Consider the following 15697-nt stretch of genomic DNA (forward strand, 5'->3'; position numbering starts at 1 on the left):
TTCTACACCATTTATATCTGAAGCAGGGTCACGGGGCGCGAGAGCCAATCCCTGCCAACTATAGTCGAGGGCAGGATACACCCTGGACTGGTCACCAGTTCATCACAGGGCAAACGCAGAGCAACAGAAACATGTGTCATAGGAAAATATTCCATATCACTGAAAGACACATTTGACTTTGAGTTTAGAAGATTGACTGACTTCAACAAAATAAGATATTGAAATTTGTAAGTAGAAAATGGATCACCAACTGATTTAGTAGTTACTTCTAAAAAAACAAACAAACCATGAATTGATATTTTCTAATGGTATAACGATGTTGAGAGGTGGAGTACCATCTGACCGTGGGTGGACAGGGTACCACAGTACAAGTAGTGAAGTGTTTTGAAAAGTCTGAACCAATGGTGGTTATGTTGATGCTAATTGTCATTCCCACACTGATGCAGCAGTTCCCTTACTGTTGTCAAGGTTCAATACAAAAATAGACACATGACTCACACCGGCTCCAAACCTGTAGTTTGAACAGCTCTTGCACAGTCAAGCAGAGGTGTTGAAACATCCAAGTAAACGCATTATTTCCTCTGAAGCAGCTGTCCAAGTCAACAACTTGAAACATTGATGTCCCTCACATTAGTTTATCACTATGCATTCAAATAAAATAATACTGTTCGCATACATCATGTCATTTCTCCTCCAATGCAAACTTAGGAAGTCCAGTTTAAAAGTTGAATCAATACTACTTATAAATAAACTATGGCGATGCAGAGGGCAGACTAATTCACGAGCTACTACCAAAAGTATTAACACCATTTCACATATCAGTCGTCATCAAACCACAAAAAACAAAACCTTAGAATTCTTCAAACTTAGTACGGCCTCCAAAAACAACCTGTCAATCGATCTGCGTTTACTTTAACTTCAAGTCTTCTGTGGAGCCTGGCAGCGCTCGCCACAAGATACATTAACAAGCCCCTTCATCTCACACTCTTAGGACTAAAAGGGTTAAACTATTTTCTGACTGGAGAGTGATGATAGTAAAAACAACACCTCACTTCCTTATAATGTGGTCTGTCTCTCCACTTACTGCTGGGCCTTGTGGGTCAGACCTCACCTGTTTTAGTTCTGTGTATCCTGTTGAGAGTTCAAGACATTGGTGCCTCTCAGTTAGTATATGCAACACTGCAAACTGTTGGATAAATAGTATGACTGTCCCTGACCTTACCAGCAGCTTGGGACGCTATGGGGTTTACTCTAAATGCATCTGCCTGTGTCCATCTATCCCTACATTCACCTTCCTGCCATATGACTTTAACCTGCTGAAAGGAAACAAAGACTAATAAAGATCCACACTGATGGACATTATCAAAGAACAGAAACATCTTCTCTTTCTCCATTTCTGCATTCCCTGAACATCTTTTTCCTCAGATGCTGTTGTTCTTTTTGCTTCTTAACTTGCACTTTCCCTGTATTGTGGCCCCGGCCCGTCCTCATCACTGCTGTCTCCTGCGCGGTCTGTCTGTAAGCACGCTGGCTGGCCACTGTTGTTCTGAGAAACGATTGATTTTCAGCCGCCTCGCTCACTGACCTCACACCAATGACATCAACTTTATGCACAATTCAGTTTCAACCCGATGGCTCTCGTCTTCCCTCTGTGTGGCGAGCATTATAAAACTGATTGTTTTACACCACTCATTCTCACCTCTTCGACATCATTTTGTGCTGCCTTACTCCTTCTAACCACTGAGGTAACTTCTCAAGTGGCTTTGGTAATGAAATATTCACATGAATCCAACCAATGTGCAATAAACAACCGATCCATCAGTAGTGTTTGTTCAGAAAGTGTTGTCAGAGTGTTTGATTCATTTTGTTAGTGCCAGGTTTTGTTTTCTAAACATGCAAGGCATGACTCTCCCGCTCTTCTATAGTCTGCCTTGACCCTCCCTGAATTGAAATCTATTTGGATATGACAAGGTTGGTGAAGGTAGTCTGAAAAAAGAAATGGGATTTTGCAGTCAAATGTGCATATATGGCAAATATACACACACACACACATATATATATATATATATATAAATAAAGAGGCCGCTAAAAAATTACATTAACCAAACAAATGCCCTCATCAACTAATGTTTGGATGATGAATTCGGAAGTACAGCACTGCAACTAAAAATTAGCCAAAGGTCTACCACATTTGATGATGTAAAGTAGAAAAGACTCATTCACAATGTTTCACAGCCAAAGATTGGGCAAATGAACTGGAGCTTGCTGAACTTTTCACAGTGCTAAACAACATTATGTTTGTGCTACTGGACATGCATGCAAACACAAACATAATAACCACTCATACAAATCTTGCTGCCTCTAGAATTTAACCTCAATTTTGTTAACAGAACAGCAGGCAGAGTAAAACAGAAGCGTTGCTTATCCAACTCTTATGAAACACCACTCGTCAGTGCATTTCTCTGTCTTATTCATTCTCAAAGGGAACTCTCTTATATGAGTTTTCTGTGGAAACAACAACAACAATAAAAGACTCTCCCTGATCTTTATTGCGTCAGATTCTTTCATCAATGTCTGGGAACAAATGCTTAACCACAGAATCTGCATCTGATCCGAGTCTCTCAACTAAAACTGATACAGCTGATCCAGTTTGTTTTGTGCTTGGCTCGGTGGCTTTTTTAGGCAGCAGTCTGCCATTTCGAATACAGACAAACAATTAAAAACATACATATAAAAACTGTTCCGATCGTGTTCAATTAATGTGGAACTAATAAGACACATGCTAATAGACTTGTGGCTACGGGCAGTAACCCCTCTCACTGCAGTAAAAAAGGAATAAAAGACCCCATCCTTTGATCCACCCTATCCAGGCCAGATTCACAACACGATAGATCAAGCAAATAACTGGGTACACTCCCGGAGAGGTCAACAGTACATTACAACACACACACACACACACACACACACACACACACACACACACACACACACACACACACACACACACACACACACACACACACACACACACACACACACACACACACACACACACACACACACACACACACACACACACACACACACACACACACACACACACACACACACACACACACTTTGGAATCACCAATTAAAATAACAGGCATCTTTTTGGACTGTGGGAAAAGCTAGAGTACGTGGAAACAAAGCAAGAATGCACAGGAAGAACGTGCAAACTGATCATGGAAAGGTTAAACGCAGGTCCTTCTTGCATTGAGGCAACAGTGCTCACCACCGGTTAAAGCTACTGAAAGGAAAAAAATGAAATCAACACTTCTTTAATTCTCCTAAAAATAAAAAATAAAGAGATTATACCATCTTTTGACTACAGCTTCAAAATGTGCATGTTTGTACTATTTTGGGTCATCATAACAGTACATTTATTACATGCCTGGCTTTGGTAAACATTGGACAACTTCAAAAGGTAAACAAATGTATGGGTTAATTGTGAAATTAAGTGAATACTTGGTTTTTTAGTTGAATTTCAGTGGAGTAGGAGAAGCTGGTGAACTTCCATCTGGGAATCTCTAAGAGACACATCGCACAAACAAAAGGTCAATATATCAGAGCAAAGGCATAACTGTGCCTCTCTTTTCGTGTGTGTGTGTGTGTGTGTGTATAAACTGATAGAGTTACATTCCCTGATCACTTGTCACCAGTCACTGAGACCTGCCTGCAACCTGCTCGACGGGTTTGAGCAGAGAGGAATTTATGAGATTTTTTCCTGCAAATCTTCTTTTCTTTTATCTACACGCCTCTCAGCTTCACACTGGCCTCACAGAAGAGGTCAGCATAAAAGTCCTCAAACATAAACACCGAGTGAAAACAGGAAAAAGAGCAGCGGACCTAAACTCTGCATCCAGTTTGTTTGGAGTTCAGATGAAAAGCATCACCCCTTCCAAAGAGGTTTTATTTCTATCCACACACTAATGAAGGTACACATCTTTACATAAAGGAGAACCCAATAAACCCACATGAAACCTACAAATCAGTCTTTAATAAAACAATATCAAAGTTACACTCTTGCTTAGACAAGCAGTTTCGTGTTCATACCTCTCTCTCCCTCCCTCTCTCTCTCTCTCCGTCGTCACGAATTACGCACACTTCCGAGCTTTCCAGCGGTTTAAAACTCTCCTCCACACGCTTTTAGGACGGTCCTCCCGATATGCAGGGTTTAGTATCCTCCGAGAAATCAGGGGAGACGGAGAAAAAGTGAAGTTTGGCCAGCGTTAGAGCTCCGAGGACCTGTTGCTGACAGCTCGGTGTGTCACACCAACAACATGGCTGACGACGAGTGATCGCAGCCTGTTAACGTCCGACCGTCCACAGAGGGAGGAGAGAGGGAGAGAGAGAGAGAGAGAGAGAGAGAGAGAGAGAGAGAGAGAGAGAGAGAGAGAGAGAGAGAGAGAGAGAGAGAGAGAGCAGATGGAGAGGGCAGAACAATTGATGAGAGAAAGATAAAGAGAAAGTAACTGGCTACTACAGTCAATTATTCAAGGTGCGCCAGCATCGTTCTGTTAAAATGTAATGAATGTTGTTGACATTAAGCGATTCTGAGGCAGTCTCTCACTTTATTTCTGGTGAAGGCAGACGTCCAACCAAAAATTCTTCACAAATGTTATATCTACTTGGTAGAATGTGTGGCAAAGAACTTCTGAATGGTTCCGATCAGCAGTAAAGTTGGAAAATGTCAAATATAACACCGGCTGTTTAGGACAGTCACCAACCCACCAGTACTTCTAGTGGCAATTTGGTGAACTGCAAGAAGTGTGATTTCATCAGGGGTGTGAAGCTCATTTTATTTCAGGGGCCACGTTCAGCCCAGTTTAATGGTTAGTGGGCCAGACCGGTAAGATAATATCATAAGAACTGCAAAGTTGGGACAGAATCAAAGATATGTTGAACATGGAAGAAGTAACAGCAAGGTTCCAATACAAAGTGAAGGAATTTGAAGACCTGTGGTCAGCCTATATACAATGGATAATACAAACAAAACAATGGCACAGTTTACCTATTTAATTATTTAGAACCCACTTTCATTAATATATATTTGTTTGTTTGTTTGTGTGTCTGTTGGTTTGTTTTGTTTTTAATTAACATATCTAACTAATGTATTAACTTTTTGTGTTTCCATTAATGAGATTTGTTTTAGTATCGTTTCATTAAGTTATTTAGAAATTTTCGGAGGCGGTGTATGGGCACATGTTGAAAGGGGGAGAAAATAAATAGCTATAGAGATAGACATACAGTATAAGAAGGATACAGAGTGCATACATATTTTGCTTTCTTTTTTCCCTTCTCTTGATTGGATGGAAAGTTTTTTGGCAGTCCTTCAGTACGGGTGTTTGTATGGAGGGCCTGCTGTGTAAAGTATAAATGTCATTTGTTTTATGTAATTATTTGAAAAAATGTATTCAAAAAAGAACAGAGAAATCGACCCCTGGCTAGCTGAGTTGGTAGAGCATGAGACTCACAATCTCAAGGTAGTGGGTTCATGTCCCACACCGGGCGCCACCTTTCCGCGGGCTCAACACCCACAGGAAGGGTTCTTAATCAATACAATGTGATTTAGGTGACAGTGCTCAGACTGCCACCTGGAAACAGATAAGTGGGAGAAAATGGATGGACAAAGAAATTAACTTTTAAAGTAATCATGATACTCTCCTTTGTTTACTCATCTGATGGGATAACCTGTGTTGATGAAAGCAGGCCTGTGAGTTAAATGAATAGATTACCTGTAATATTGAGTATCATATAAGTGTTGGTATTGTAATTCTATTATATTTTGTTTTCACTTGTAAACCTAGAGGGGCTGCATGGTGGTGTTGTCATCAGCACTCTCTTGCCTCACAGTGATGACAACATAGGCCTTTCTGTGTGGAGTTGGCATGTCCTCTCTTACATTATTATTTACAAGATTAATCTCACAGATTAAAACCATTGCACTCTTTCCTTCAGAAACTATAACCCAACATCAATTACTGATGGTTTTTGCTTTCCTTTCATGTTATTTGCCACAGTCTCCTGTCATCTTTATTTTAATTTCTTTAGTTTCTTATTTGTACTGCAGCGTTGGGTGAATTTGGGGTGAGGACTTTGTTGTTGCTGTTTTTGATGTTGTTGTGTTGTTGTTATTTTTTCCCCAATGACTGTTCTAGAACTAAAAAAATAATAAAAAGTGTATTTAAAAAAAGAACAGTTAAATTGAATCATTAAAGTTTTTATTTGTGGTGGATCACAGTAAATGTGATGAAAATGTCTATGTTTTCGCTACAATCTAAACATAAAGCCAATTTCAATTATACTTTTTGGTGCAAAATACAGTGAATTGTCCAAAATATCTGTTGAATTATGCACGTTTTGACATCACTTTGAGGCCAATGCCAATTTGCTAGCAATGAAGTAACTAACTTTCATGGCAGCGCCACAGACATCTCAGCTTGGGTCTCAGTGTGCTGTTATGTCTGCTACGCTTTATAAATTTCTCAAAACAACAACAACAATGTTTTCTTTAAAATTTTTACAATTTTCTTGCTGGTTTGGCTGCCTGACTTGGAGCCTCTTGCAGGCCGGTTTTGTTCTACCGGCCTTATGTTTGACACCTGTGATATAAAGTATGACAGATTTTATCGTCCATCCATTTTCAAAGCTTTCATCGTAAATCCTATACAAATGAATATACTAAACATTTTTAAGTAAAAGCTCAGCTCAGTACAACAATGATCAATAGTTATTACATTTCTGGTATAAGGATCGTGAATATTTATTGCAAATTAGTTTTTAGAAATACATTGTGGTGTTACAGATTTGTGCTTATGAGAAAAAGATAGATATTTGAAACCACACTCTTTCATTGAAGTCAATGGAGGAGAAACAATATCAAGAACGTCTCAAAGCAAAGACAAGAAATTATGCAATTTTTTTCATATCTGTCTTAACATTTGACAATGGACAAAAAGGCGGGAAAAGGGGAGATTTTCTTCATTCCAAATCATTTTAGCTATATCATTACAAGCTAACTTCCACTTTTTAACACTAGGTGTAAACATTTCGATTATTTCACTTCTTCACAACATATTATTATTAGTTCCCAAGATTACCTTGAAAAAAGAAAAAAAAAGTTTCAAGACACAAAAATGAATATATCCAGAACATCAGCATTAATCAAAAATGACTCTTTGAGAATCAAATTGGAAAATAAATTGTGTAAATAACAATCTAAAGTTATTACATTGTGAAGAAAAGGATGACAATTAGGCTCGTAATGGTTTTAAATGTGCAAATTGTTATTGTTGACAACATAATTATGTTACAGTGATGTCAAAATGTTTCAGGGTTTATATATCTTCATTTGCAACTAAAGTTATATTGTTGATAAGTAAGTAATAAATATATTTCAAAGTTTTTCGGCCTTTAATGTTAACTATCAAGTTTAAACATGTGAGCTAATGTTTACGACACACATTACCCATGGTGCCTTGCGGCTGCTTTGCGACGCACCACGGTTTACGGCATAGTTCCATCCATGGCGGTGTAGGTACAGCGGAATAGCAGAGCGAAATGTTCAACAAGAAGCCCAGGAGAAACTTTCGGCAGAGAAAAAACAGCTCCGGTGACGACGAGGACCATCAGAAGAACACCGGGGAAGGAGAGGAGAATGAGCCAGTTACTCGGTCAGCGGTGAATAAACCTCTGAAAGCGATTCAGGGCCGCGGCATCTCCTGCAACTCAAAGCGGGAAGCAACGCGTTCGAAGTCGGGGAGCAGTGATGAAGAAGACGGGGGGACCCTGGAAGATTCGAAGGAGAGGAAGAAAGACAAGGACGACGTTTCCAAGAAAGCAAACTCCATTCTTAGTTTCTCTGATGATAAAGAAGGTAACTACGTGTCAGTCTAACCAATGACAGATTAACGTGAGAGGCTGTGGCAACAACAGTAATGCACATTAATCTGTCAACAAAAAACCCCTGAAAACGATTCACTGAATACATTTTACATGTAGAGGTGGTATTCTGACTTTATTGTGACCACGATAATGTTATTGATCCCCTCTTTATGTCTTGTAGTCGGTGAGGAAACCTTTAGATTGAAGAAATCGGCGGATAAAGCGGTGCTGTTCCAAGTGAGGAAGAAGAAGGAGGCTCCATCAGCCAAGACGACCCATGGTACAACAACTGAAACATATCAGAAGCACTAAATGTACTTTTGCTGACAGTTATGGGCATTTCTTACCATGGGTAGCAATTCAAAGATAAATTCTCAGGCACTTGTTCCCCCACTATAAAAGAATTATCCAGCTCTGCTTTTACGTTTGGGAAAATAGACAAAGTTTTTTAGACATAGGTTTAGTTTTCAATTTGCCAAGTGAATGAATACCTGAAAAAAACGACCCACAAGTGGTTGCAGTAATGTTTGATATTGGCATTAATGTTAACATAGAAAGGTACAGAAATAAAGAGTACAGATACAGTATTTATGTTTTACTGACAGCCTCAATATGTCTTGGCTACTATTTATTTCAAAGCAGAGATTTTCCACATTTTATACCCACTGCTGGTTTTGCTGTAACTCTGTTGGTATTTTCATCCCCATGTTGCTTTTTCCATGTGTCTAATGTGTCCTTGGCCAAGTCACCGAACCCCAAACTGGCCCCCTTAAGAAGTTCAGCACTTTCTATGGCAGCTTTTGGTCTGTCTGGGTGAATATAGTTTAGATTCAGATTCAGACACCTTTATTCATCCCACAAGGGGCAATTCGTTTGGAGTTTTCCCAGTGTATATATTTACATACATGCATTCAGTCATCACTCATTCCATCTGTCAGGAATTAGCAAGTGGCATAGGGAAATGTCAGAACAGAGGAAATCAATAAAACCAGATAAGATAAGCACTAAGCAGACAGCACAAAATGGTGAAATGGTAAGTGGTCTGGTTGGCTGGTGATTCGTTTTGCTTTTCTAGCTACTTGTTCCTCCCAGATTGTGCCCAGGTCCCTCGGAGGAGTTCCAGTCATTTTAGAGCACACTAAATAATAATGATGACATTATTTAAGGTATTTTTGTCTTTCACAGACAGCCCGTTGTACCAGCAGGTTTAAAGGCTTTCAATAAAAGAATGGAAGAAAAAAAAAAGTCATATTGTGTCACAGATATTAAAAGAAGAATCATTAAATGGATTCTTTGTTGACCCCGTTTGGCAATCAGCTCAGTGTTTAAGTCGAATTTAAGCTGTGAGTCAAACATAGTGCTAAGATATTTATAGGAGTCTAGAATTTTAACCTTTTGATTGTGAATGGTGCTTTCTTGTGCCCTGTCATTGTTCTTGCCTATAGTCAATGATCAGCTCCTTGGTTTTTAACACATTTAGATCAGGAAGTTATTATCGCACCATTCCACAAAAGCAGGCAAGACCTGACTGTGGTCAGAGTCTTGGCCTTGAATAAGACTCAGGAGGACAGTGTCATCTGAGAGTTTGACAATATAGCTGCCCTCCTGTGATGTTCTGCAGCTGTCTGAACATGATAAAAAGCAGAGGAGGCAGGACGCAACCCTGAGGTGAGCCTGTGTTTGAAAGCCTTCTTCTGGACATGTGTCCGTTCACCCACACATGCTGGATTCTGTTTGTTAAAAAAGTCTAAAAGCAACACTAAAAACTGAGCAGGTATTCAAATCTGATGCAAGGTGGTCAATTAAAATGTGAGGCTGCATCTTATTAAAAGCCGAAGAGAAGTCGGCGATTAAAATCCTTGCAATCCTTAATGATGTGAATCGCCTTGAGATTGCTGAAGCAGTGAAAACATGCTGTATACTATGTGAAATGCTTTTACTCTTTTCTCGCCTCAGGTAGCGGAGGTATTCCAGCATCAAATTCCCCAACGCAAGATGATGGGAGTCTGTCTTCACCACACTCTGTGGACCATGGTGATGATAGTGACAGTGATAGTGCCAATAGTGAAGACAGTGCCAGTGATGAAGATGGATTGAAGTCTCCCTCAGATAGCTGGGCCTCCGACTCCAGCCATTCTGCTGTAAAACGTGGTTCGTATTAACATGAATGTATATATGCTTTTGTGAAAGAGAATTTCATAGATAATGACTTGGCGTCATGAGACTACATGATGCAAGTGGAAAATGCACTTTTCTGATAATCTGTGTGTTAAATTGCATGTTTATGTGCTTTTCTTTTTGCGAGTAGCAGTTATTCCCAATGCTGAACAGATTGAGGCAGCTAGGCGACACCGGCGTGCTGCTCGAGCCCACAAAGAGTACATTCCCCTGGGGAGAGATGGCCACAGCTCGGCTGGCAGCACTCCGGATCACTACAGCAAGGATGATGAAGATGAGCGAATTGATGAGGACGACGATGAGGCAGATGATCATGAGAAAAGAATTGAATTTGCACCCCGGTTGAAAAGCATCAGGGAGAGGATCGCTGAAAAGATTGGTATGAGAAGCAACGAGAAAGTACAAAGAATGTGTGGAGGGTAGAAAGAGATTACAGTAATGGAAGTATTGTAAATAATGAGAAGACAGAAGTTTGTTGGAGGAGTGACCCAGTGTTTTAAAGTGCTGACTAGAAAAACTGGAGCGACATATAATACTTTCTGTTATGCTCTTAAAAAATTTTTATATCCCATGAAAGCAATGAATGATTGGATTAAACTGATAATAGCTACATAAACTAAAATGAAAATGTAAAAGTGAATGTTTGGGTCTTGAAATTTATATTTTATCGGGCTGCCTGAAAAGTCTGGATTATTTTAAAAGTGACAGGAAAACGGACAAATTATTTTGTGTATAATTTAGGGGGAAGTGACTATAGCCTCTCAGGGACGGATGGAGAGGAGCAGGAACTTTGGGAGGAGACCCAAATTGGAAAAGGAGTAAAGAGACGACCAGGGGAGCAGGTAGGAAGAACCTTTAAAACATTGCACTTTTTCCGTGTTCTCTTTTTATCCTTTTTTCTGCTGTTATTATAATGGCATTCTCATTACATATTTTCTATCCAGTAGGTTTTCCCTGTGTGTCCTGCTTTTTCTTATGAGTATGTCTCATTCTTTGTGTGGCTGTCTTGTCTGCAGTGTAGTCAAATCCTGCTGTTCCTCTGATGCATTATCATTTCATCCTCTTATGTTTCTCTCCTCAGAGCCCATCTGGCAGCGAGTCGAGCAGCTTCAGCGGCAGCAGCAGGAAACGAAACAGAGGAAGACCGAAGAAACGGCCTGGTGTCAAAATCCCAAAGACTCTGCCTCCTGTCACTCTGTCTATGGTCAAGAAGAGAATCACTGGAAAGTAAGTTTGTTGCTGTATTTAGTATTGTGCAAAACCTAACCAGTTGAAATATCACTGTTATACAACAGGTTGCTTCAAATTGATCAGATAATTTACTAGAAATTACGTGCAACATTCACTATGTTTATAGAGAAAAACTCAATCTGCTTTGCGTAGTTATTATAACCATTGCCTTTATTTCCCATTTGTTTCTCTCACCTCTTCCTTTTTTTTTTTTTTTTTTTAAATTCTTAGATTAGATTCCCTGAAGGAGGTGCACAGGGCCCGGCAGGCAGAGTTGAGGAGGATGGAGTGTGATGTGGAAAATGCTAGGAGCTCTTTGGAAATCCTGGAGGAAATTTCCTCAGAGAAACAGCTGAAGTTTTATAGATCCATGACGCTTTACATCCACAACCTGGTGGAGTGTCTACAAGAGAAGGTCTGAATATTACACACACATTCTGTTCGTCACCTGTTGATGGTCACATACAAGCAATAATGGCAAATCATTTCTACAACAAATACAATAGATTAGTAAAATGTCCATCTTCAAGAAGACAGTACCTCATAATATGAGAAGGTTGCAGAGGTTAAGAATGTTGAATGGGATGTCATATTTTATATTGTTTCATTGATTTTGGTCCTGAATGTATAGAATTACAACTGATGCAGTTATTTACATTTCACTTTTCCACACTTTGCAAAATGTTTATGAAACACGGATAAACCTCAATGACCTTGAGAGATGAATAATATTTCACATCATTTTTACTGTTTTGAATAACTAACAATAGAGTATTCCTCAACCGGATTTGATGGGATTTAGAAACTATACTAAAACACAGCCTCGTTTGTTTATTAAACTGTAGATCTTCTGCACTTTCTTTAAAAAATGAATTGACGTGAGCTTTGTCAAGGTAGATTTATTTCATTTTACTTGAATTTCGAAACCCATCACCAGGTTATATACCAGAATGAGTTTCATGCAACAATCTAACTTTAAAAACAAATCCAGTTTGATTTGAGTCGCTGACAATTTGTTCTTTACAGACGGTTGAGATAAACTCTTTGGAAGTGGAGTTGCATACACTCCTGTCCGACCAGATGGAGGCGCTGTTGGCTCAGAGAAGAGAAACTGTTAAGAAGCAAGCAGAGCACCTGCAGCAGCTCAGCTGTGAGTAATGTCTGTGTTCACTGGTGATGAAGCTCACTCTATAGGTTGTCTCTGGATTGAACATTTCCTGGATGTCACTTACAGATAACTCAAGTGAGCAGAGTGGAAGTTCAGCCAATGGAGAAGAAACTAAAGGGTAAATTAAAAAAAACAAACCTTAACTGGTATTTAAAGTATGCATATTTGAGGGTTGTGAAATAGGAGCTCAACTTTCCTGTTACACATGTCTGTTGTTGTATTTAGCAGTGATTCGATTGTCACAACTGAGACAAACCCTGGTATTCCTGAAGACTTGAAGTCTTCTCCAGAAGAGGAGGAGCAGCTGCAGAAGAAAATATGTAAGATGATATAAAGGCTGCACACACTGACTTGCTTTTAAATGTACATCTGCTTTTAGGAGGGAAAAAAATGTAATTCACGTGTGCATTGACATTACTGCAACTCTTCTTTAAATTATATTCCTAAACTATTTATGTGACGAAACACAAAAGTAGTATTCTGACAGGAATGATTATATCTCACACTCTCTTTTCCATGACTGTCTGTTCCCACTCCAGCCGAGATCCTCTTGAGGTCACCAATGGTATTTTCTGATGTCCAAGAAGACTTTTGTAGTGTAAAAAAGATTTTGTCTCGCTTCGAAGAATGGCGAGGGTCCCACTCCGAGTCCTACCACAGTGCATACATTTCCTTGTGTCTCCCAAAACTGCTGAACCCCATCATTAGGCATCAGCTACTGGCCTGGAACCCTTTGAAGGTACTTGTGACGACAAAGAAACACAAAGATCTTGTCATGTGTACACACCCTTTTCATAATGCAAGATGCAATATTGTTTTAATGGTCACCATCATTCTATATGTTTGTGTGTGTTAGGACGCCAGTGGAGACTTTGAAAACCAACCGTGGTTCACAGGAGTGGAGACTTTTTGCCACGGACATGGACATGAGGAGCTCGAGAACACAGACCGACAAACTCTGTCTAATATCATAGAGAGGACCGTCCTACCCAAAATTACAGGTAACATTTCACCTCTTTCTCTGGTTGACTGGATTTAGCAACTGAAAGATGAATTGTTCAGCTTTTAGTTTTGTCTTCTGCAGTGAAGCCTAAACAATACATTTTAGAACCATTCCTTCACACAGACTGAACCCTGACACCATGCCTGTCTTTTTTTGTTTTTGTAGCCTTTGCGGAGCTGGTGTGGGATCCTCTGTCTTACCAACAGACAGTCCGTCTGTCTGACGTTTGCCACAAACTGAAGGAAGACTTCTCCATCTTTGAAGGGGAGCAGAGTAAACCAGTCAAGGTGATGCTGAAGCACAAAACTTTCAGTTTCAGTTGCCTTCCCCTTTTCCTGAACTGAGATTTCAGACATTTGCGACAGTCTTCAGGAACAATCAGTGTGTTGTTATAGCAAATGTTATTTGTCTTGTGTCATCCAGGCTTTCATAGAGGCTGTGGTCCGCAGGCTTAGGAGCTGTGTGGATGAAGATATCTTCATTCCGTTATACCCCAGAAAGTAAGGTTTTTTTTTTTTTTTAATTTTGGCTGTTTGTTTTCTACTTTTGCACTTACTGTATAACCAGGTCTTCTTGTTGAGCAATCCATTTACTTTTAGTTATATAGTCGAATCACAGGTCTGTCATTTATGAAGTTGCTTGCCAAATACATTGAGAGGCATGTATGCGTGTTCATACAGGTTCTTAGAAGACAGGATGTCTCTTCAGAGCCGCTTCAGGGATCAGCAGTTCTGGACGGCCATAAAAGTACTGTTTTAATTACTTCCATAAATTGTATTATGCCAATGCCCGTGTCAACCTGCTGGCAGAGTAAGGTTTTTCTAAGCTTCTGTTTAGTAACTGATTGTACTATGATTTCTCAGCTCCTAGCAAACATGGGCAGGTGGGATTCGCTGCTTCCTGACTCCGTACTGAAGGAGCTGATGTTGGACAAACTGCTGAACCGATACCTGATGATCACACTGTGCAGCCAAACACTGTCCAGCTCTGCTGGTGACGCATGCAAAAAGGTACTCAAATTGAGTATTTGTACTGTGGGATGTAGTTTTTCATTGAGGTTATCCGTAATTTCTCTGACTTTGATAATGTGCTTGTTTTCCATCCGTTTCAAGCTTCATGCATCTTTCTCCCGCTCTTCAGATTGCAGATAGTCTGCCGCTCTCTTGGTTCAGAGGAGAGACCGTCTGCCTGCCTCAGCTCCAAAATTTCAGAAACTACATTGTTCAGAAAGTTCATACCGTCTGCAAAGAGCAGCCTCCTGGAGATCCAACCACCAGGTACCACTTCACAATATTCCAGCCATTTGATGAAGTTGCAAACTTTCCAACTCGCACTAAATAAATCAGCATTTTTTAATTGACTTAATCATTTTGCTTCATTTGTGCAGATATAGTACATTTATAACAATGTAACTGTTGTAACCCAAACCCTGTGTGTACTGCAGGTCTGCTGTGGTAGAGGAGCTGAAGCTTCTCAGTAACATTCGGTGCCACGACTCCATTATGACTTTAACGCAGAAGTATCACTATGAAGATCTCATTTATGCCCATCAGCTGCTGAACCAGGACACGATGTGATCAGCACATGTGGAAGAGAGAATGGATCACACTATGGCAACAGTAGGAGGTGCCGCAAAGGCTGAATGGCAACACGTGATCCAGATGTTTTTCTAAAGAAATGGCCACGAAGAACCATGTCGTCAGAATTATTTGATGATTTCAGTTTTTCAGCCATCAATATTTTTTCTGTGTGAAAGAGAAACTTGTATATTTTTATGAATAAATATTTGAATTTTGGTCAAATTTAGTTTTTCGTGGATTCTTTTCCCGGTCATGTTTAAAGGCTGAGTGACAAACGGTCTATAATGGTCTACTTCAAACGGGAAACAAGGCTATGACAAGTGACTGCATGCTAGAGTACATTTGAACTTCTAAGTGAAATAAAACTCGTCTTTCCCTCTTTATTTTCATCACTTAACACGCTACTCTGCTGACCGATTTAGAGCCGCTCATGGCAGTGCAACCTGAAGAGATGTTTATGATCCTTTAAATCAATTCCATTTTTTATTTTACCATCAAGAGTCCTTACCAAGGGGAACTAATGATGGCTACATTTTAAATGTCTAAACAATTGCATCTCAAAGTTTAAGGGAGAAAAAGGTTTGATTCAAATGTGTCTGGGATTTAACCAGG

The 15697-nt window shown here is 39.8% G+C and overlaps 2 protein-coding genes across 5 annotated transcripts in view; one reads left to right on the forward strand and one right to left on the reverse strand.

Moving 5' to 3' along the window:
- Positions 1-4369, reverse strand: part of itsn2b (intersectin 2b) — a 30998-nt gene extending 26629 nt beyond the window's left edge. For both annotated transcript variants that reach the window (XM_080458444.1, XM_080458443.1), the window contains exon 1: positions 4096-4369. The gene's annotated coding sequence lies outside the window, so the exon portion shown is untranslated. The remainder of the gene's footprint in view (positions 1-4095) is intronic.
- Positions 4370-7535: 3166 nt separating this feature from the next.
- On the forward strand, positions 7536-15310 carry gcfc2 (GC-rich sequence DNA-binding factor 2). Of its 3 annotated transcripts, none has more exons than XR_013936572.1 (18): positions 7536-7918; positions 8108-8206; positions 9883-10077; positions 10235-10483; positions 10846-10946; positions 11186-11331; positions 11566-11749; positions 12361-12484; positions 12569-12620; positions 12728-12822; positions 13042-13241; positions 13359-13503; positions 13671-13792; positions 13929-14005; positions 14186-14252; positions 14369-14515; positions 14618-14782; positions 14950-15304. XR_013936572.1 is itself a non-coding variant. In XM_080493495.1 (18 exons), exons 1-18 carry the CDS (start codon positions 7603-7605, stop codon positions 15080-15082), a joined length of 2589 nt encoding a protein of 862 aa, XP_080349621.1. In that variant the 5' UTR covers positions 7536-7602; the 3' UTR covers positions 15083-15310. The 3 variants fall into 3 exon arrangements, 2 of the variants coding, with proteins under 2 accessions (XP_080349621.1, XP_080349622.1); XM_080493495.1 differs by having other exon boundaries at positions 14646-14782; positions 14950-15310; XM_080493496.1 differs by having other exon boundaries at positions 12731-12822; positions 14646-14782; positions 14950-15310.
- Positions 15311-15697: the final 387 nt, after the last annotated feature.

Source organism: Lipophrys pholis (genome assembly GCF_963383615.2).
Source record: "Lipophrys pholis genome assembly, chromosome: 2".
NCBI lineage: Eukaryota > Metazoa > Chordata > Actinopteri > Blenniiformes > Blenniidae > Lipophrys > Lipophrys pholis.